At 56.6% G+C, this 22340-nt stretch overlaps 1 protein-coding gene across 5 annotated transcripts; it reads right to left on the reverse strand.

The window, feature by feature from the left end:
* Nucleotides 1-506: 506 nt before the first annotated feature.
* On the reverse strand, nt 507-21129 carry ADAMTS10 (ADAM metallopeptidase with thrombospondin type 1 motif 10). Of its 5 annotated transcripts, XM_037824503.1 has the most exons (27): nt 20995-21066; nt 19817-19847; nt 18297-18463; nt 16879-17065; nt 16244-16590; nt 15749-15905; nt 14199-14416; nt 12463-12546; nt 12223-12368; nt 11812-11855; nt 11560-11665; nt 11325-11471; nt 11014-11155; nt 8104-8211; nt 7740-7885; nt 7580-7643; nt 6500-6602; nt 6112-6245; nt 5898-6021; nt 4284-4364; nt 4045-4208; nt 3816-3942; nt 3582-3711; nt 2835-3039; nt 2432-2608; nt 2181-2340; nt 507-1244 (listed from the first exon to the last, which is right to left on the reverse strand). In XM_037824503.1, exons 4-27 carry the CDS (start codon nt 16964-16966, stop codon nt 1135-1137), a joined length of 3312 nt encoding a protein of 1103 aa, XP_037680431.1. In that variant the 5' UTR covers nt 16967-17065; nt 18297-18463; nt 19817-19847; nt 20995-21066; the 3' UTR covers nt 507-1134. The 5 variants fall into 5 exon arrangements, with proteins under 5 accessions (XP_037680431.1, XP_037680432.1, XP_037680429.1 ...); XM_037824504.1 differs by lacking the exon at nt 19817-19847 and having other exon boundaries at nt 16442-16590; nt 20995-21129; XM_037824501.1 differs by lacking the exon at nt 19817-19847 and having other exon boundaries at nt 20995-21129.
* Between the last annotated feature and the right edge of the window lie 1211 nt (nt 21130-22340).

Genomic DNA, 22340 nt, shown 5'->3' on the forward strand with positions numbered 1-22340 from the left:
AGTCTCTTCCCGAATCTCCTGGCCCAGTCTGCAAACTGACTTGGTGCCTGCAAAACCTCAGCACGCCTCCAGGAGTTAAGAGTGAATCAACAGGCGGGTGGACCCTGTCTTGTTGGGGTCATTAAGAGGGGCTTCTGGGAGAAGGCAGCCTTTGCACTGAGCAGCAAGAGTGAGTTGGTGTTAACCAGGGGAAGATGAAAGGGGAGTGTGTTTCTGGCAGAGTAAACAGCTCAAAGTCAAGGTTCCAAGATGGGAAAAAGGAGGTAAAATTGAGGAACTTAAAGGAGACCTGTGTGGCTGGGACATGCAGAGTGAGTGGGGTGTGGTGGGCTGGCTTTGAAAACCTCTGTAAGGAGCTGTACTTCTGTCCTTAAACCACTGAGCTCTCGCCGGTGTTGGTAAGACTCCCCCCTTTCTGGTTGCTGGGGTGTCCTTTGCGAGAAAGGAGGTAGGGGTGGGGGTGAGGGCTGGCTGTTACCCAGACACATTGACACACACCCACCCACTGGCAGAAATCAACACAAGACCAAACTTTATTATGTGGGGCTTCCTGGTGAGACGTGTGTGGGCCCCCGAAGGGCCTGTAGCACCATGACGGGGCTGCCTGGATGTCAGGGTCCCTCTGGTGTAGTCTGGGCTGAGATTGGGGTTGTTCCTCCCAGTTCTGTCCCATCCCCCGTAGCTGGCCTGGTCAGGGGGAGGGTATTAGGGAGATGGAAGTAAGCCCTCTCTTCCATGGTGTACAGCTCAGAGAGGAGTATGGCAGTGCTGGGGGGCAGGGCACTGGCAGGCCCCCTCCCCACCCCCACTCTTCACAGTACATATTTCCATCAAAGGGGGTAGTTTTGGGGGCTCCCTTGGGGTGGGCGACAAGGGCACTGCGGTGAACAGTTGTTCCTTCCCCAAACCCACCCTGGAGGGATCTCATTGTTCCAGCTTGGGGGGCTGCGGAGGGACCCCGGGGGTGGCCACTCCCTCTCCAGCCTCCACTCAAGGGCCCTGCAGGGGTTCCCAATAAATAACTTTCAGCTCCCACGTCGCCCTTTCACCCCCAGCTCCGGACCCCTCGGGTCCCCTCGGGCCTGCCAGCAGCAGGCCCCGCCCCCAGCCGTGGCTCCGGGTACCGCGCGCCCCCTAGCGGCCCTGGCAGGTTTTGCAGCACATCTGGCGGAAGTAGGCTCGGCTGCAGAACTGGAATTTGAGCACCAGGGGGCAGTAGGCGACCTTGTTCACATCCTTGCACTCTGGGGGCGGGAGAAGGCGGGAGGGGAGTGGAGGAGGGAATCAGGTCTCAGAGCCCCTCCCTGCAGGGGCGTGTCCACAGCCTGCACAGTGCTTGCGAGCCCGTGACTTTGCCTCTCTGTGTCTTGTTTGCCTCAACTGTTAAAGGGGGCTTCTGAAAATATCTATGCCATCATGCTGTTTTGAGAATTTAGACAAAGAATACAGGATCTGGGTCAGATTCGGGCACAGTATTAAAAAACAAAAAAATCCTCTCTTTTCAATTATCCCTTCGATACGACCCAGAAGAGAATATCTGCTGGGGTGGTCATCCTTGCTTGTCTCCCCTTTTAAATGAGGAAACCTGGCACAAGAGCGGAGGTGGGAGAGGTGGAAGGCCAACTCATAGAGTTTGGTCCCAGCGTCCGGAGCTTATCTATCGCTTTCTTTTAAAAATAAATTTACCTAGGTAGAAAAAAATGGGTGTATTTTAAAGCACTGCTTTTCAAAGGGAGGCGATTTGGCCCCCAACGGATTCTGGCATCTAATGAGCAGAGGCCAAGGATGTGCTGCACTTCCTAAAATGCACGATCGGCCCGACCACAAAGAATCATCTGACCCCTCAAACGTCAACAGTTCTGAGGTTGAGAAACCCCGATACCAAGAAAACATATAAGGCAAATAATTCTACAGAGAGAGATGAACAGGGCAGAAGTTATGGAGACGGCTGGAGGCATGACTCAAGTTTGGGCATCCGGTAAGATGAGGCACCTGCAACGTTTGGAACTAGGGACTGGCACATAGTGGAACTTAATAAATGCTTGCGGGAAGGGATGGTGACGGATGGTCTGGCAGAGACAGAAAAAAGTATTCGGTAATTCGAGAATCCCCAAGCGGGGCAAATGATCTGGTGCCCCGCGACAGATCGGGGACCCTGGGCTCCCCCGACCTCTTTGTACCTTCAGGGCCGTCGCCAGGTGGCGCGCTGTCGCACTTGGCCTCGCACTGCTGCGTGGTGGGTGGGCGCAGTGCCTCCGCGCACTCGCGCGACGTCTGGCCGGTGTGGCTGGTGCAGCGCACGACGCGCTGCTGCTGCCCAAGGCCGCACTCCGCGGAGCACTGAACGGAGTCACCGCTGAGTCGCCGCCTAGCGGTCCCCGGCCCTGCCGCGTCCCGCCCACGTCCTCAACCCCCGGGCGAGCCTGCCTACCTCGCCCCACTCCCCAGCCACCCAGCGGGCTGGGGGACAACGGCGCAAATTGCAGCGCATGGTGGCCGGCGGCTTGGCTGCGGGCGGGCAGTGCGCGGGGGGCAGCGTGGCGCGGTGGTCGGCGCTCTTGCAAAGGACCACACGGTGGCGGAGGCCCGGTCCGCAACTCGGGGTGCACTGAAGTTTGACGGGGAGTTTCGTGCCTCAGTGGGCAGCCGCGTCCCCACACATGCAGGGAGGGCAAAGGGAGGGTGCTGGCCCAGTGGGAGGCGGGGAGGGGGCTGCTAAGCTGGGACCAGTCTTAGGTCCCACTAGGGTCCACCGGGGAAGTTCTCAGTGGATCCCCGAGCTGGTCCCCTAGTCCCTGCCATCCTGGGCGAGAAGATGGGCACGGGCTGCTGACCTCAGACCAGTCGAGAGCGGCCCACTCCGGCGGGCAGACCGGACCGTGGCAGGCCTCGAGCACCGGCGGGCGCGGCTGCGGGCACGCGCTGTCATCCAGCGCTTTATCCTCGGCGGCCGACACGCGGCGCTGGCACACCACGGAGCGGCTGCGCACGCCTGCATCGCAGCTGCGGCTGCAGCGGGACCAGTTCCCTACTACCCAGCTGGGGACAGAGGGGGAGATCATGGGGTGGGAGAAGTGGGAGAGGGTGGGAGAGGGCAGGGTCGCCCTCACCATCGTTATCCAAACTGGCACTGGGAACTGTTGCCCCAGCAAGGAGCACCATTATTGACCCCAAGAGAGCAGCCCCCCTCCATCTTCACCCTTGGAACCTCATTAATCTGCACCCTCACCCAGACTGGGGGTGGGGAGGTGCATTACCCTAAGGGAAGACAGTTACCTGGATGATTGGCTTTAATGGGGCACCATCATTTTGACTGACACTCCAGGAGAGCCCTGATCCCCCCACCCTGGGGAGCATATTACCTAGACCCCCATGAACACTGTCACCCCAATACCCCAATTCTGGGAGCACTCACCCCCTCTGATCTCATCAGCACTGTCACCCCAATTCTAGGCGCACTGTAACCCCACTGCCCACCATGATGCTAGGGTGCCCACCATGAGCTAGGGAGCATTGTCACCTGTCACCCCCCCCCCCCACTTAGGGCACCCCCTATGCCCCAACCCCTGTCAGGCACTCACTCAGGTGGGCAGGGCTCTGTGTTGCAGGCACGTTGCCTCTTGGGCAACTTGCTGTGGGCGCTGCAGTGGTGCGGGGCCACGGCTGAGCTGTCTAGCTGGTTGCGGCACTCCACAGCCTGCACCTGACTGCCTGGGGATGAATGGGGGAGCGGGCGGGTGGTCTGCTCAGCCCTGTGGGGCCCTGCACCCCAGCTGGGTAACCAGTGCCCACTCCCCGGCCCAGCCCCAGCTCACCGCCCGCACACTGAGCTGAACACTTGGTCCAGGGTACGTAGTGCCAGGAGTAAGGGGGCAGGACATCCCGGGCGATGGGTGCATTGAAGCGGTAGCGGAGGGCTGGCACCTCTGTCTGCACCAGCACCTGGGGGTGGGCAAGAGAGGCGTCACATGGCAGTTTCGGCCAAGCTCAAGCCCTCCAAAGGAGGCTAAGGTCCCCTGCACCTCACCCCAGCCCCGCCATTACCAGGATGATGAGAGATGTGTTGATGGGTCCCAGGGCTTCTAGGCTTTGAGCCTGGTCTGGCCCTTGTCGCAACTGAAATGTGGTCCCAGCCAGGGGCAGGCGGTGGGGCTGGGGGGTCCCAGGCACCCCCTCCAGCAGCAGGGACTCCTGGTCCCCTTTCAGGGCTGGAAGAAAAGTACAGTGGTCAGAATTCCCTACTGATCCCCAATCCCCACCCTCTACCCCCACCTTCGGCTCACCCAGGTGACTGAGGGAAAGATTCAGGTCCTGGATGAAAATGTGGACGGAGCCTTTGGGGATCCAGACGACTTCCTCATACCCTGCAGAGAGGAGTTCAGATGTCACCCACTTTGCCCCCGCCCCCCACCTGTCTGCCCCACCCCCCATCCTTGGCCTCCGGTGAAAACAGGTAACTGTCAGAGCCCACTGTGTACCAGGCACCTGTATCCCCCACTCTGGGGCTCTGCCAAGTACAAGTACCATCCCCCCCCCCCCCACCCCATTTTACAGATTATCAATGGAACTCAGAGAAGCTAAGAAAATCAATCACTGGGGGCTTATAGCTGGGAAAGGACCTATGCTTTTCTCTCTCTCTAACCACCAAAATGGTGTGACCCCCCCCCACACCTCTAACAGGCAACTGGCTGGGCCTGGGTGGAAGGGAGGGGGCACCACGAAGGCTCCGACCCACCCAGGGTGGAGTTTTAGTAATCAGAGTTGGGTTTGCAGCTAGCTCCACTGCTTACTACCTCAATGATCTTGGGCCCCCACGAACCCTCTCCCCCAGCCTACCTGCGTCCCCCATGAATTCTGGCTTGTCTGGGCCCCCACATTGTCTCCTGACTCCCACACTCAAGTCTCACTGTATGTCTGGCTCTATAAGCCCTGTCTTCCTCTCAGTCATCTCTTCTCAGCCCTGGAGGTCAGGGTCAGATGTCCCCCAGGCCTGAGGACCCCCAATTTTTGTCTCCTACTCAGCCAACTCTCCTATCTCACCATGATGTCCCCAGGCTCCTCGGCCTCCCTGTGGCCCAGCTCAGCCCCTTTCCTGCTCCCACTACCAGTCCACATCTCAGGGACAGCCCGAGAGGCCACAGACAGCCACCCGAACATGGGCATGGGCTCCCCTCTCTCCCTCATCCAATTTTCAGTCCCCAAGGCCTATTGTTTTATTCCTGGATTTGTCTTGATACCATCCTTCCGCTTTCCCACCTTCCCCACCCCTTCCTGACTCCTGGGCACCACCTCTCTGTCTCTGACTGGTCACCATAAAATCCCAATCTGACCAACCCTGCGGGAAGAAGCCCACACTCCTGGCCTGCTCCTGGCAGCCTAGTGACCCTCCCACTTCACCTCGCTACACTGTTCCCTCTTGTACTGCCTGCTCCAGCTTTCCCAGCTTCACTTCTTGACCACCCCCTCCCCAAAATCTCTCCCTCAGCCCAAGACTGGGAAGGCCAAACAGCTCTCCACACCCTCCTCTAAATAAGCCTTTTCCTGCTTGCACAGACAGTAAGACTCTCAGCACTTTGTGGCTCAGAGACAATGGACAGTGACCCCCACCCCAGACCCAGGAAGAGGCCCCCCAGGATGGAGGAGGGGGGAGTCTTGGGTTCCTATCCTCTCAGACACCGTAATGGCCAAGGTTGAGGCAACAGGGCCCACCCCAAGCTGTGGCCTCGATCTGGGGTCTGTTGCTGTGCCACCAGGACTTTTGGGGGTTCGTGACATGACACTGGGTCCTGGGGTCTGAGGAGTTCCTGATCTTGTCTGTTGTTGGTGGGGCTAGCCCTATCCCCAGCTGCCTGATTCAAGTGGGGAGTGGGCGTGTGGGGGGATCTGGAGTTTCTCACCAGTCCCAGGCAAGGCTGGACTGAAGACCCCCTCGATGGTTTTGCAGGCACTCCCGTCGCCCCCGCATACCCGGCACTTGTCCTCCCGCAGGTCGGAGCCCAGGACCCGGTCGCAGCCCACGTGCTGGGGAGGGTGGTGGTGAGAGGGCCGGGGGTGGGGGTTGCGCACCCAGCCCACCCCCCAACGGCCCCTCTCCCCGGGAGGCCCGTCCACCTTGCACTCGCCGCTGACACAGATGTCCACCGTGTCTGGGCGGCAGGGGGTCCCATCCACCACGGCCGCCGCCCGCTCGGTGTAGAAGTTGAAGCCTTCCGCTAGGCAGGTGAGCGAGCAGGCCTTCACGCCCCCTGGAGGGGGCAGGGCCCGTCAGACTGTGGGCCCGGCTGCCCCTGGGGGAGGAGGAGGCCAAGAGGGGCAGACCCCAGACCCAATATAGACGGGCAGGGGGAGTAGCAATTCCCAGCGTCTGATTGAGGTGACAGCTGAGCCACAACTTGGGCACTCCTTGCTCAGGGCAGATTCCATGATGTTGTACCCAACTGTCCCCAGATGCTGCCACAGCTCCCTCCACTCCCCCACGGCCTCCTGGTCCCCAGCTCACCTCCTCGGTATGTTTTCCATGTGTAGAACTTCCCACGGAAGGGGACACTATCAAACTCAGAGCACTGCATCTCCCTGAAGTCCTGGGAGCCAGGGGGACAGTCCTGGGAGTCCAAGAGGAAAGGAGACCAGGCAGGTGGTGGTGGGATTGGAGGGCCAGTGGTAGAAAACTAGTGCTCAAAGCAGGGATGGGTTGGAGGAACCAGGTTGGAGGCAGGGAGACCAGGGAGGAGGTTGTGACCATCCAGGTGAGACCAGGCAGTAGTGCCAGACTGGTAGGTGCACTGGAGATGGGATGAGGTGGCCCACTAGAGGCTGATGGCTGGGTTTTTAGGTTCAGACAAGAACCCAGTTCTTGAGAAGTGGGGTGGGGGTGGGGCTAGAAGAGCAAGTTTTGGGGGAAGATGCCCAGTTCTGTTTTGAACTTTGTGATAATGAGGGGCCTGTAGGTTCCCCTAGAGACCTGAGCATCTCCACTCTCTGAGCACCCCCACAGGAAACCCCGATATTCAATGAAAGGACAGAAGAGGAAAAGCTGGGCAAAGGAGACAAAAAGTGCAGCTGGGGTTGGGGGTAATGCCCCAAGTGTGGGAGACACAGGCAAGGAGCAAGTTTCAAAAAGGAGGATGCTAGTAGGATGAGGGGGCAGAGAATGCAAACCTCGCTACTAGGATTGGTAAGAGGGAGCTCAGTGATGGTTTCAGAGGATGACAAAAGGCAATGGGGGTGGGGAGGTTCTTTGGGGGAAGCTGGGCTGTAATAGGAGGGGGAAGACTAGGCTGTAGCTGGAGGGGATTGTGGGGCCCCAGCAATTATTTCAAGATGAGAGAACCATCTGCTGAAAGAATTTGAGATACGGGGAAAAGAGTGGGGAGGACCCAGATCCCTGGGGAGGTGCGAGGGGATGGACCCGGTCCACATCCACTCACGGGAGAGGAAAGTGTAAGAGGTGGTGGCGTGGGGAGGGGAGGCAAGAGGCAACCGCTGAAGCTCTTTGGATTGCTGGTTTCTATTTGCGTCTCTACTATCCGAGCGCAAGAGGGGCCAAGGTCACCGGGCTTGGGGCGCTGGGGGAACTCACGTCGGTGTTGCAGGAGCGGTGCCGCCGTCTCTCGCCCAGGCAGTACTTGCCCCCGATGGTTGGCCTGGAAGTGGAGGGGAGGCAGAGGAGACATGGGACAGGGGGAAAATGTGAGACGGGGGCCGCCTCTCTCTCCTGGGAGGGGGTCCTGAGGGCTGACCTGGGGCTGTCGCAGTGCCGGCTGGAGGAGGACACGCCGCCGCCACACGTCCGGCTGCAGTCGCCCCACGGGGCCCACGGGCCCCAGGCCCCATCCACGCCCTCTGGCCGCGACCCGAATGGGACGCACACCCGCTTGTAGCACCACTGCGGGTGAAGGGAGAGGAGTGAGACTGGCTCCGCGGAAGCTCACGAGCTCGGCGCCCCGCCCCCCGGCCCCGCCCCCGTCGGAGGTCTCAATTCCTCTCGGAGGGAACGGGTTAGGCGGGTAACACAGCGCAGCTAGCGAGGGCCTAGGGGCGTGGCCTGGGAGCCAGGGACCGAGGAAGGGGCGTGGCCTAAGCAGACCGCGCGCCGGCGCTCACCCCCTTGTCGATGGTGTGCGTCTGGCACAGCGTGCCCTCGGCGGCCGGGATGCTGTTGGTAATGCACCGGTTGCTCTTGCTCAGACACCACAGCTCGCTGCAGACCTCCTGCGGGCCGAGGCGCCTGCTCAGGCTCGCTCTCCCTCCCTCCTACCTCGGGCAGCCCGCACGGCTCGGGAGGACCCAGGTGATCCGCATGCTACTTCCCGGAGCGGGGCACCAGCGCTCCTTTCCTGGGTCTTCTTGGGTCCCCACGTGGGGAATGGCCTGGGAACCCCTCCTCTGCTAGGAAACTGCGCTCATCGAATTCCTTTAGAAGTTATCATCCCCATTTTACTGCAGAAAACCAAGTCTCAGGCAGGAAAAGGTTGAGACAGGTACGGTCACTCGCAGCAGCCTGGATTCTAATTCATATATTCGATTGCAGGATCTGTGCTCTAACTAATCCGCAGTTCAGCCCCCGGCAACACCTAAGGGCTGTCTTTGGGATCTGTTAAGGGATGCACGATCTTGGTTTCCTTTTCGAGATGGGTGCAGCAGTTCAGGGGTAACAGTGTTTCTTCCAGGCCTGGAAGGTGGGTCAGGACAAGGGCCCCCCCATCTCTAATTTTTCCAACTGACGGTTCTCCTTGTCCACCCCCCCCCCACCTAAACCAGAGAGGCCCCCCAATGCTTTTTCAGATGTGGGATATTGGGAAGGGGACAAAACCAGGGTGGGTCTGTATGGGATTTCTTCTTACTCCAGTGAAAAACCCGCCCACCTTCCTGTCTGAATCCCGCTTGGGCTGGCTGGCCCAGGCCCTGGCAGGAGTTGTACAGATCCCAGCAAGTAACTCTGACACTTTAGGTACAGATTAATATCTCTGGATGAGCCCACTGGGTTCAGCTATGGCCAGATATTAGACACTTCAGCCTTAATTCTGGGTGTTCCCATTGAAAAATGGAGATCTTTCTGTCCCCTTTTTATAGACATGTATAATCCCCCTTGAACATAATCCTTCTAAACTTTGAGGAGATATGGGATTAGACCAACTGATGGCTGTAGGATGGGATCCTTCCTGGGTCAGCCTCTGAGATACCTGTACCTAAGAAGTTTGGAGGGCTTCCCTAAAAGCTGCTCCCTCACATCTGCTCGAGGATCTCTGACTTCTGTTTCTTTCTGCAGGGGGCACTTGTCAGCTAAAAACTCAGCCTGGTTTCCCGGCTTCACTTGGCCTATCCTCCTGGCCATTTCGAAAAATACCATGTTAGTCCAGCTCCAATCCAATTTCTGACACCTCCTAAAGAGACCTATTTTAGCTTTGCTTTTGGCCTTCTCTCCACAAGGAGGCACTGTGGTACATATGAATGCGTCGAGCCACTCTGGGAGACCCCAACTCGGACTTGCAACACATCTCCATTCTCTGGGCCTCAGTTTCCTCATTTGCTAGATAAGCAGCCTAATGCCTGCCTTGCCTACATTACAAGGCTGCAAGGGTACATAACATGGTGGGCATGAAGTGCCCTGTGATTGGGTAACAAAGCCCACAGCTATCCCTGGATCAGCTCTTTGCATGTATCAACACATTTACATGTAGTAAATAACTTCCCCTTTTGCAAGGAGGGACTGGAAGATGTTCCTCTGGAAATTAAAAGGAAGGTTCATTTCAACACATAGCCAGCACCAGCCCAGGCTTGATAGTCTGACAGACCATTCCCACCCCCCACCCCAATCTGATCCCCCACTGGATTCAAATCCCATCCCAGCCTGGCCTCATTCTCAAATTGTGACCTTGGGTGAGTCAACCTCCCTACACTTCAGTCATTTTATCTGAGTGGATAAAAGGATTGCCAGAAGTTTAAGTGAGATGATATGCTAGTACATCGTGAATGTTCAGTAAATGTTAGCCATCATCATCGTTGTTAGGATATCTGGGACACAGTTATTTGCTCAGGGGTAGCTTCAGAATTCTTTAGATATTCATTAGAGGACCTTGTAGTTACCTGCCAAATTAGGGTGGAGGGCAAGAGTAGAACATTAGTTAAATATAAACCTTTCCAGTGTTTGTCTCCTTGTCTTGCATTGGCAGCCACTCAGCCTTTGTGAACAAAGAAAATGAAGTGTGGGCATTTTAACTGCTGCCCACTCTCTGCTTTGGCTTAACATGGCATTAGCTTGGACACAGCCATGCAGACTTTTGCTCTGATCCTTTGAGTCTTGAGGGGGACTGGGCCTGGGCCACCAGGGCTGAGGCTGTGAGGAGTGGGGGAGTATATTTAAGGAACCGAGGGAGGAGGGCAATGGAGAGGCAGACCCTGGCTGAGCGGGTGACCCCTGGTGGCTGAGGTAAGAAGCTAGCAGGTCTTCAGCTTCCTGGGAGGAGCTGGGAGTGGGACCCCGGCTTGCTTGTCTATGCACAGATGGGGATCTGGGAGCTGGGAAAGAGGGAGAGTGGTCCAGAAAATCAGAGCTCATCCAGTCAAGGATTAGGGACAGGAGAGCTTGTGAACCAGTCTTTAGGGGATGTGGGGAATGAAGACAGGGCATCCCTGGAAGGCTCTGTTAAGTTCTTTGCGAAGTGGGGAAAACGCCCTCCCTAGGGAAACTTCCACGTCAAGCTGTTTAGTTAAAAACTCCCTGGTTAGGGGTCCTGGGACTTTGGTCCTGCTGCAGTCCACAGGTGATCTGATGGGCTGGACAGAAAGTAGCCTCATAGCTCAGCCCTGGAATCAAGAGTCCCATCCTAGATACCCAAGGGTTGTCCAACTGCTTGTGACATTTGTACACCCCATGCACCTCTGTCCTGCCAGCTCCCCTGGGGGCTCCCCTCCCGTCCCAGCTCTCCCACCCCCACTGCCCAGGGTGGGTGCCTGTGTGGAGTCTCCCGCCCCCACCCCTCCCAGGAAGGAAAGCAGGAAGGCTCTCTCTACCCCGTATTTACACTGACGCGATTTGACTCCGTGCTGGAAGCGGCACTGCTCATCCGCGTCATAAGCCTGGCCGGGTGCCACTGTTGGGTACACGAAGTCCTGTCTGGGGGGCCGGTTGTTCAGGCACAGCCCCAGACCTAAGCTGTAGGGAGGCAAGAGGAAGGCAGCCGTCACATTGGGGAGCTGCCCTGCATCACCCCCATCCCTCCAGGCGACAGGACCCTTCTCAGAAGTAGCCCTGATTCCCAGAGCCCCACGCCCCCAATGTGAGAACGACCCCCTCTCAGCAGGACACGCAGGGTCGCCCTCACTCCAGAAAGCTGGTGATGTAGTCACGGCTGCAGGATGACCATACGAACGGGTTGGTCTTCATGGTGATGTGGGCGGCCATGAGCTTTGCTGGGTCTTGGCCACGGGCCCCGCAGCTGTTTCCAACACCGTCGTGGTTCATGCCGAACCTACGGAGTGGGGTGTCTGCTCTGCTGGGTGCTGGGAGGACCCACCCAGCCCCTCCCGTACTCCACCTCCTTTGTCCTCAGGCCTCACGTGTGCCCGATCTCGTGGGCGATGGTGAAGGCTGTGGCTAGGCCGATGTCCTCATTGATACTGCAGCTTCTCTCTCGCTCACACATCCCGCCCACTGGGGCCAGGCCTGGGAAACGGGCATGTGGGAGGGGGGGCCTGGGGGCTCAGGGCTGTGCTGACTGGCCTCATCTACCCTGCCAGGACTCCCCCCAGGACCAGGGCCACCCAGCCCGCTGCCTTCAAAGGCCCCTGAAACTTATGGGGCTTGGGTACCTAATGTGCCACAGGGTTTGTTCTTGTAGATGCAGATGTCATAGCTGTGGAATGAGAGGGGAGCAGTGAGAGGACTGGGGTGCTTCCCTAAGCCCCACTGATCCCACCATGTGATCTCTGGGTTGAGCTCTGCCTAGGAGGCGCTACCTGCCTCCCACCCCTTGCCTCACATACTGTCCCAGCTGGAGCCAATCACATGACCTTGGGGATGCTGGAGGTACATGAGTGAATGAATGAATGGGTGTGTGAATGAGTACATCAGTGTTCAAATGGCCCAACACCCAGTGGCCACTGCCATCCCTGGCTTCCCTAACAGAAAATGAGACTTTCCCGTCCCTCCCATCTCCCAGCAGAAGTGACCCCTGCTCAGACCTCAAAGGTCCCCTGGACCACTTGCTCCTTGCCCCTCACCGCGTGATGAGTACAGCTGTGTCATGGTTGGCCATGCCATTCTCTGGGATGGCATTGCCATGGCCGTTGCGGTTCACGATGGACTTCTGCCACTTACAGAAGCTGTCCAGGGACTTCCCGGCATGGTGGGTGATCTCCAGGGTGGGCTGGGGATGGACAGAGTGAGGTGCATGGGTGCCAGCCACCCTGGGGAGGGCAGGCAACACTGATGTAGAAGGGAAAGGGTGGGGGTGTCCGCACCTGGTCTTCTGTGAGCAGGATGAGGCGCGTTACAAGGATGTTAATGATGTTTCCCAGACTTGAGTCCTGGAAAAGTTTGGCAACCTGACCTCCAAGAAACAAGAGAGACCGAGTCTTAAGAGGAGTCCAGGGTGAAAAAGAAAAAAGCACAGACAACAAGGACAGCAGCTTGCTTGAATCTGCTGCATAGATTTCCATGAATAGGTGCTACTATCATACCCATTTTACAAATGTCAAAACGAGAGGTTAAGACGCACAGTTGTTGGGTGGCAGAAGTGGGATTCATTTTTGGGCAAGCCCATTTGCAAAGCCCTGGTTGCTTCCTGGCACATTTGTTTCTAACTTACCCTGTCAGCTGGTCTATTTCCCTGACCCCACCTGTCTGCTCACCCTCCACTGGCTACCTGGAGATGGCTTGAGGGATGTGCAGATCTAACCTCATTCCACAGCTATGTGAAAGTGCCAACTCAGGCAGCACTGGAAGCAGTGACTGGAAGGAGAAAGTGGTGCAGGGGGTGTGGGGGACACAGATGGAAGCTGTGCAGTGAGCTCTTGAAGCCCTGGGCTCTCATGGCCTGTAGAGGATTGAATTATGTACTTTAGATGTGTTCTTAATCCTAACCTGCATTGCTATGGATGTGAACATATATTAAGTAGGATCTCTCAAAGATGTTATTTTTAGTTAAGAAGTGGCCCAACTGAATGAGTTTGAGTCTTAATCCAGATTCATGGAATCCTCTATAAAGACAAGATAGTCAGGCATAGACAGAGAAAACCATGGGGAGGATCCAGAAGCCAGAAGCCAACAGAACCCAGAAGAGAAAGAAGAGGCCATTGCCAGGTAATGGGAAAGCCAAGGAACCTGAAGGATTGCCAGCAAGCTAGCACCAGAACATCAGTCTTCAGGGAGAAAGGAGACCTTGCCAATATTTTGAAGTTGTATTTCTGGCCTCTGCAACAGTGAGCCAGCCAATAAAAGCTTGTTGTTTAAGCCAACCCATTGTGTGGTATTTGTCACAGCAGCTCAGGCAACTATCCTATCTGGAATCCCCGGGAAAACCCTGGTGGGAGGTTTTAGGAAACTCTGAAAGCCCAAGGGAGGGTGGCGGGGCTGGGATAGAATGTACTGGGATCAGAGACATATTGGATCATCTGTGAGCCTGCTAAACTTTTTGTCTTCCCTCTCTACGCAGTGAAACAAGAGCACCATTCCTCAACCCTCATACCTTACCCGGCTTCCCTACCACCAACCCTGATTTGCCCTATGAGGTAGACAGTTATAACCCCATTTTAGAGGAGGAAACTGAGGTTCACAGTGGTCAAGCATCTTGCTTGTGGGTCAGGGAGGTAAGCCTGTATGAATTTATAGGTGGGTGTTTGTGCGACTACGCTGCATGTGTACAGATGTGTGCCCATGTGTATACTGCTGACCTGAATGACTGCCTGCAGGTGGTGTGCTTATTTCAAATAGCAAACACACAAGAGTGTGTAACAAGCACTGTCCTAAGCGCTCTATCAACTCAGTAAAGTTTCTGTAGCCTTATAAGGTAGGTTTTACTGATGGGTAAACCAAGGCAAAGAGGTGAAGCACGTTGCCCAAGGCACACAGCTAGAAAGTGGTAAAGCCGGGATTTAAACTAATCTGGCTCCAGAGCCTGTGCCCCTAGCCACTGTGCTATGTAAGTTCAATGCCAAGAGCAGCCCTCTTCCATGTCCGGGGAGGGGGAGCCACTTACAATGTTCATGATGGCCAGCACGTACTGTTCCACGTCTCGGCGCCCATGGTAGGCCACCATCATCTTGTCAGCCACCACCAGCGTCTCCACGTAGCGCTCCCGGCTGACAGAGCGTTTCAGGCCTGGCTGGCCACGCTCCGTGTCATTCCCCAGGGGCCGGGCAGGCGGCGGCTTCAGGGTACGAAGCCACCACGGCCGCCCCTTCCATGGCTTCTCATCTGTGGGACCCAGCACAGCAACTAAGCTCCAACAATTGTCTTGACACCCCCTGACTCTCCAGTTGTCCCTTTACCCATTCATTCTGCTGCCTGTTATTTTATTATTGTTCAGCGACCTGCCTGTCTGAGGGTATGCTTGCCTGAAGGCTATCAACCATGTAACTGTTTTTTATCAGGCATTCTGATTACACATGCGCCCAGTTGCACCACTACCTGGACATCTGCTTCGACAGTGGTATAACTGTTTAATAACAGTTGTTATTCAAACTGTTTGGTTGAAAAACAGTCCTCACTGTCTGGCTGTACAACAGCCCAGCTGTCCCATTGCCTGAATGTCCAGTTGTTCAGGAGTCTGGCTGCCCCCACACCCCAATGTCTGATTGAACAATTGCATGACCGCCCCACAGCCAAACTGGCTGATTGAACCAGTTCCAGTTCCCAGTCTTCCATTACCAGTCAGCCTGGTTGTACCATTTCCTGACAATCCCACTTCCCATATATACTAGTGTGCTACAGTCTGCCTCTTTGTCTGAACTGTGTGGCTGTACAACTTCTTGGCCTTCCAACTGAGCAGCTTTCTGGTGAAGGCACTGCCCAACTCTCTGCTTGTACAGAAATCCAAGTGCCCCCTTTGTCTTACCGCCTGACTGCCCCATTGGTAGGTACAAACACTTGACTGCTACACCATCTCACTCAGTCTGTACAACTGACTATGGGTGTATGTCTGCCACACTGTTCAACTCACAACCAGATTATACAAATGATTTCATGTCCCTCTGCTCTGTCTTTCCACCGAATGTCTATCTGGTTTTCTCACTGGATGACTGTTCTGGTATGTACTTCCTTGTTGTATAGCTTTCCTATTCTCCTGTTTCCTAAATGTGTGACTATAGCTCTCCCCTTATCAGTCTGGTCATAAGTCTCATCTTTTGGATGGCGGCATCACACTTCTTCTGCCTAGCATTTTGACTGTAAAACTGCTGGGGGATCTTATACAACTATCTCATTGCCTAACTGTCTGATTATACAATAATCCTAGAGATGTAATGGTGTTACAATTGGACATCTGCCTGTCTCCCTCACTGTAGGAACATCTGTCTGTGGCAGTAATGGACAGTTCTATTGCCCTCCTACTTAGCTGTCTGTACAACTCCAGGCTGTTCCCCTGCCCAGTGGACTGACGGGACTCTCTGATTATATCATTGTATCTCTTTCTCTGTACTTCCATTACTCCCATTGCATACCTGCCCACTCATCTTCTGCTGCCTACCTTGGCCTCAAGGCACAGGTGTTGTACAGCTCCTTTGCCCATCCCCAGAAAGAAAGCCATACCTCTCACTCCACAGGCTGTGTCCAGGTGGGGGTGGCGCAGGGAGGAGCGCTTGTACACCACATGGGGACCACTTTCCTCTGGGCCCCGGGGAACTTTGGCTCCACCTTGCAGGGGCTCGATCAGGTACTCTTCCTTGTCTGCCACAATCAGGCCATGCTGGGGTTTGGGGAGTGGAGTGGAGGGCAAGGGGTCAGGTTCTGGCTCCCGGGATCTCTATGATTTCATTCCTTCTACTCTTCCTGGGTTCACTTTGCCATTCCTTTTCTCATTTCTTGAGATGGATGTTTGGCTCATCCATTTTCAGCCATGTATAACTAAGGCTATGCATTTTCCTCTAAGTACTGCTTTAGCTGTATCTTGAAGGTATTAAGTAGCTCAAAATACTTTAAAAAATTCCACTGATTCCTTCTCCGACCCATGAGTTATTCAGAAGTGTATTTCTTAAGTTCCAAACCATGGGTACTTTCCCCTGCTTCCCAGAACCCTTGGCTTACCAGGCCCCCGCAGGTGCTGATGGCCACATGGGAACTGCTAGCTTGGCCTTGTAGGTGGCCAGAATAGAGGCAGTGCGGCCGGGCAGCCCTCTGCCAGGCCAGACCCTCTCGTGTCCAATATTCCACTAAGACATGCCCTGCCAATAAGCGGGGGCTGCGGGTCAGGTTCAGCAGGAAGTGGGTGCTGGATGCAGCCACCTTGTAGAAGAGACGGGCTTCAGCTGCAGCCCCTGTGCCCCGGCGCTGCCTCCGGGGGCCAGGGGGAGTGAAGGCCAGCAGTGCCCCGTTCTGGTCCACACGGGTGGGGAAGGTGATCTCATAGCTCTCCAGACTGGACAGGAACTCATCTGTAGGTGAGGAGCAGGGGCAGACCCCTGGGGTTGGCCCATGGCACCAGCCTGGATGACCCCTGTGTCTTAGCTGCCTGGCTTCTGAAAATGGTGATGCTGGCCTCACTGACCCCTGTATCTAGGTCACTGGTGCAGAAGGACTCTGGCTTTTAACTGACACCCAGGGCCTTCCCTTGATGCTCCCCTCTCCCCTCACCTTGGCCCTGTGATTCCTCTTTTTGATGAGACCTTACTAGCTTTCTCAGCTACGTGTTCCCTCCCCACCGCCCGTGGACGGCCCCCTACCTTGAGACTGGAAGGCGTGCGTGACCTCTAATGCGAGGCCCAGCCCCAGGGCGAGGGCCCAGCGGAGGATCTGGCAGGCGGGAGCCATGGAGACCACGTGTCCACATGTCTTTCCCCAGCCCCGGCTGCCAGCAGCCTCTGCAGCGCTGCCTGCTCTGCTCACAGCCGGAGTAGCATCTCTGGGCTCCTGGGAGGAGGGAGGCCGGTCAGAAGCAGGGGGTGGGGGGCTGGTCCTACTGCCCACTACAACTAAGGCCAAGGCCCCCACCAGGCTGGCCCCCTCACTCCCAGCCTGAGGACCCTGAAGGCCCTTTCCTCTTCTGGGAACCCCAGGACAAGCAGGGACCAGTGAGTTCCTACTATGTGCTCACTACTGGCCTGAGGGCTTGCCTCCATTTCATTTGCATAGTAACCCAGAAAGCTGCATGTTCATGCACCTCATTTACAGACCAGGAAACAGACTCCCAGCAGTGATACCATGTGCCCATGAATCTGGGGCGGAGCTCAGATTCATTCATTGGTAAGGACTGTGCAGGCCTACCCCACCCCCACCCCACCGCGCCGCGCCCCGCCCTTCCCCAGCTCAGAGACAGACAACAGACAAGTCCAGGGAGGCAAAACGAGGGTGGTTCAGATGATGACTCATTCTCTAGAGGAGAGAACAAAACAGGGAGGCTCTGAAACCGAGATGCGAGGTGCAAAGCCGAGACAAGAGGAAACCCTTTGGGTGAAGAGAGAAGACGGGTGCATCAGGCAGAAGGAATAGCTCAGGCAAAGCCCTGTGGCAGGGATGGTCTGGTCCATAAAGACCAGTGTGGCTGGAGGAGAGTGAGCCAGGGGCAGGGCAACAATAGAACGAGGAGGCTGAGGTCTGAGGGTGAATTTTTAACCCAGATTAAACCCAAGGACTATTTCCCCTGCTCTCCCAACCCCACCCCATCTTGTAGACACTCTGCTCTGGGAAACCCCATTCACCCCACCAGCGGGGGAGAGTCTTTCTCTTCGAGGCTGGCTGGGAGGCTTCTCTGGCATTTGTCCTGCAGGGGCCAGCCTGCTGCAGACCTCGCTTTGGACCATTGCCTTGTGCCAAACCCTCCTCCAGTGGCCTTCTGTCTCCGCCTTCCGCCACCATGCCATTTCCCCCTTAATCACACACTGTCTTGCTTTCTTTGCAGCCTGGCCAAGTCTGAGGGCCGAGCCCAAACAGAGCAGTTCAACCCCTAAGGAAGGAGCTAGGTTTACTCCAAGATGCCGACTTAGGAGCCAACATGCCCTGCTTCTACTTAGACCCCTCCAGTGATGGGGAGCTCACTCCCAAATGTTTTCTGACCATGCTGCTCCCTTCAGCTAAGCTGGAACGGACCCCTGGAACCCTTGTTTTTAGTTTTTCCTTTTTTTTTTTTTTTTTTTTTTTTTACCTGTCAGGGGTTTCAGTCAGTGGCGCAGTGTTGGCCTCCTGGGCAGAACTTTTCCTGGTTGCTTGGCTGCGTGAGCCTCTCTGGGCCTCCAGTTGCCTCTTTGGCAGAAAATGGGCAGGGATAGGCGAAAAGGACGAGACTGGCTGGTCTTCAGGGCCAAGCTGGGTCTGGGAATTCAGGGGTCACTGAGGAAACTCTGCCCCTCTCCCCACCACAGGTAGATGTCCACATCTGCACTTGGTACCCCCTTAAAGTGCCCTCCTCCTCTCGGCTACTCCTTCCTTGTAGCCTCACCCAACTCTGGAATCAAGGGGCTTCCTGATGGGGTGCCTCTGTCCCCCTCCAGCCTTCTATCTTCCCCACCCCAAGATGACAGCATTCGCTTTGCAAGCCAGGCTGGAAACCCCCCCCCGTCAGCCCTGACCCTCTCCTTCCTTTGCCAGCCCTGGAGCAGAATCTTCTCTCAGCGGCCTGCCTGCTTGCCTGTCTCTCATCACAGCTGTGGTGACTTCTGGCCTCTTCTGACCACACCACTATCCTCTCACTCTCCACAACCTCACACACTTGTCTCGTGCTTCCGGCTCAGGTGGGGTGGAGGTGGGGGACAGGGCTGAGCACAGATGAGGACAGTGCAGAGGGACCCAGCAGAGGTGGGTGGGGTGGGTGAGGGGTGTCACCCTGTCTGTACAGGGATGGGAGGAGGGAATCCTGGAGGGCACACAGGTGATGGATGCTGCGATGTGTGTTTGTGAGAATGATTGTGTGTGTAACTGTAAGCAAGTGTGGGAGTACGACTGTCAGTGTGTGAGCAAGGGTATGAGACTGTGTGTGTGACTCTGTGTGTGTGTGTGACTGTGTGAGCATGTGTGTGTATATATATATATATATATATAACTGTGTGAGCGTGTATGTGTATGGTTGTGTTTATGTGTGTGCCTGCATGATTATGTGTATCTGTGTGATGTATATGTGACTGAATATATGTATATGATTGTTTGAAGCTGTTTGTACTTGTGTGACTTTGTATATGATTGTGTGTATATGTGTGACTGTGTGTGTGAGTGAATGGGTATGTACCAGTGTGACTGGGTATGTGTGACTATGTGCATGAGTGCATGACTAGGTGTGTGTGTGTGATTGTGGGACTGGGTGTGTGTACCCATGTGACTGTGAGCATGTGACTGTGTGTATACTCATGTGACTGGGTGTGTATTGTGAATATCCATGTGATGGTGTGTGTGTGAGAATGTGTGTGTACCATGTGTGTGTGTACCAAGTACCCAAGCCTTATCCCCCAGCCCCTCTTCCCAGAAGACAGGAGGGAGGCCGAAGGGGAGCATGGGGGCGGCACTGGTGCTGGAAGAGGAAAAGCCCTTCAGAAACAACCAGGAACCAAGGGCTCTGTCGCATCCCGGGGATCCTGGAGGGACCTGAGGCTCCACACCCAGACCTCCAGGGCATCCCAGTTGGGGGCGCATGTGGTCTGCCCAGGCAGAGATCCTCCCAGCCCAGTCCCCTACCTCATCCACTGCGGCCTGCGGGAGGCAGACCCTGTTGAGAGCGCAGACAAAGGCCTGGTCCGCGGAGGAGGGGGGCCGCCCTCCCCGGCGCCCGGCTGGTCTCCTCCATCCAGCCGCTAATTAAAGGCCCTGAGGCCGATGGGCTGGAGACACCCCAAGACAGACGGCTGTGGCCTCTGTTCAACTCCGGGGAAGTGGGCGGCACCACTCCAACACCCAAACACACAAACACACGGGGCAGCAGCACAAACACATCCGAGGGACCACACCTGCACATCCAGGGACCAAACTCTTTGCGACCCACAATGGACACTGCCACCCTCAGACACACACACCTTACACACACACTCAAACAGACCTTCATGCACACTTACACACTCATTTCCATACATACACACAGGCAACAGAGACCAACACCCAGACACACAAATATGCACATCCAGACATGCACGCACTCATACATACAAGCCAGGGGCAAACACAAAGCCCCACAAACCTAGACCTACACACACACACACCAGACACACATTCATTACACTTAGACACACCCAGAGACAAACACACAGATGCTTGGAGACACACAAATCCAGGCACACACTCACTCATACACTTACACACACATAGAAGACATTTAAACAAGCACGCACACTGGTTTACTCTCATCCTTACAGACACACACCACCACAAGATGCTCACACACACACACACTCAAACACACTGACTGATACTCAGATGCTCAGTCACACAAAGACACACAAAACACATCACACTCCCCCAAACATTTTCATACACAGACACTCACATGCACAGACACACAACCATTTACTTATACGTGGATACCCACACACCAGATACACACACACAGACTCGAACACAGACACTCATAGACACACCAAACAAACCCAGGCAGGGGTTCAAGCAAAGTCAGGCACACTTCGCGTCGTACCCGCCTAGGGACATCGCACCCCGACACAACACTCACAACCGGACAGTGCAAAGCACAATGGCCCGCGGCCGTCGCCGCCCGACGCACACCCGCAAAGTCCCACCAGCCACCCTGCCACCCTGCCCGCTTCCCCCCACCCAGGCGGCCCGGACGCCGCCGCCGGGAGCTTTGGGCGCGCCGGGCCGGGTCTGCGGAGCCCCGGGGCCCTCCCCGCGCCCGCCCGCGCCTCTACCTGCGGCTCCGGGGACCCCGCGCCCGCCGTCCCCCGCGCGCCGTCCGGCCGCCCCGCGCGCGCAGGAAGGGAGGGAGCGCGCGCGGCGGCGTGGCCGGGGAGGGGGCGCGGGGACGGCACTTCCTGAGGAGCCCGCCAGGGCTATAAAAAACCCCCGGGCCGCGCGCGCCGCCAGCCCCGCCCGCCGCCGCCGCCGCCGCCCGGCCTGGGCCCCAGCCAGGGACCCGGGAGCTCGGGCGGCCCCGCCTGGGACAGGCGCCCCGCGTGGGGGCTGGGGGGGAGCGGGAGGGGATGTGGGGGAGGGGAGAATTGGATGGGGGAGGGGAGAGAGGAGGAGGAGGTGGGGTTGGAGGGAAGCGAGGGAGAGAGGAATGGAGGGGTTCGAGAGAGGGGAGGTTTGAAGGGCGCGCTGTGGAGGAGGCGGGGGTGGGGTGGGGTGGGGGCGGGGGCAGGGAAGAATGGGCAAATTTAGGAGGGGGTAAGAGGAAGGAGCCGTGGAGGGGGTGGGTGGGTGAACTAGGTGGAGGGGTGGGGGAGGGGAGAGCCCACTCTCCCCGGCGTCTGCGGCACCAACAACAACTGTTATTTGAAAGTTGGTGCCCGCTCTCAAACAAGCATTAATTGGCCGCCTCCGGTATGCCTGGTGCAGTGCCCGGGGCGAGGGTGGGGGCGAATAGATCGCTGTCTACTGGAGGGGGTTTGGCTTGCCTTGGGTTTGCCCGTGGAGTCTGCTTTAACCCCTGCACAGTTATGTGGCACTGGCTGTTTTCCCATTTCACAGAGGAGGACACTGAGACTGGAGAGGGGAAGAGTGAAGCTCCCTGAGAGCAGAACCTGCAGGTCTTGGTCACTCCTGGTGGGTGCTCGATGAATGAGGCATGAGTGAGGGGTGAAGGGGATATTTTCCAGCATTTTCCAGGAATGGCCCTGGAAGCTGGGCAGAGCCTGGCCTTGAAGGTCTTCCACAGTGTGGGTGATAGCAGCCTTCACTGGGCCCACTGGGTGGTTCATGCAATAACAAACATTTATTGTGTGACTGCTAGGTGCTGGGCGCAGGGGACGCAGCTCAGACTAGAAACAACAGCCTCCCTGTCCTCAGCTTCCTCTTGAATGTGGAATGACATGTCAGGGCTCATGTGTACAGCAGGCGCTCCATAAATACCAGACTCCTCTGGAGCTCCCACCAGGTTGCAGCCTCAGGCTCACTCCATCCTCACTCCAGTCCCTGGGGACCTCGGGCCACTCCGGGGCCTCCTAGCTGCCACCTGAGGAACAAGTCTAGGCAGGCCGCTTCTGGCTTCTGCCATCAGTCAGTCTCTCCATTACCTGCAGGCCTGCTGGGAGCC

This window comes from Choloepus didactylus (genome assembly GCF_015220235.1).
Source record: "Choloepus didactylus isolate mChoDid1 chromosome 25 unlocalized genomic scaffold, mChoDid1.pri SUPER_25_unloc2, whole genome shotgun sequence".
Lineage (NCBI taxonomy): Eukaryota > Metazoa > Chordata > Mammalia > Pilosa > Megalonychidae > Choloepus > Choloepus didactylus.

Bases quoted from the DNA above. Each gene is read 5' to 3' on its own strand.
- ADAMTS10 (XM_037824501.1), bottom strand. From the start codon at position 16,966: ATGGCTCCCGCCTGCCAGATCCTCCGCTGGGCCCTCGCCCTGGGGCTG. The intron at 12,547-14,198 runs GTAAGTGGCTCC...CTTGGAGGTCAG, and splicing joins TGCTGGCCATCATGAACATT to GTTGCCAAACTTTTCCAGGA. The intron at 6,022-6,111 runs GTGGACGGGCCT...CACCCTCCCCAG, and splicing joins GTGTCAGCGGCGAGTGCAAG to CACGTGGGCTGCGACCGGGT.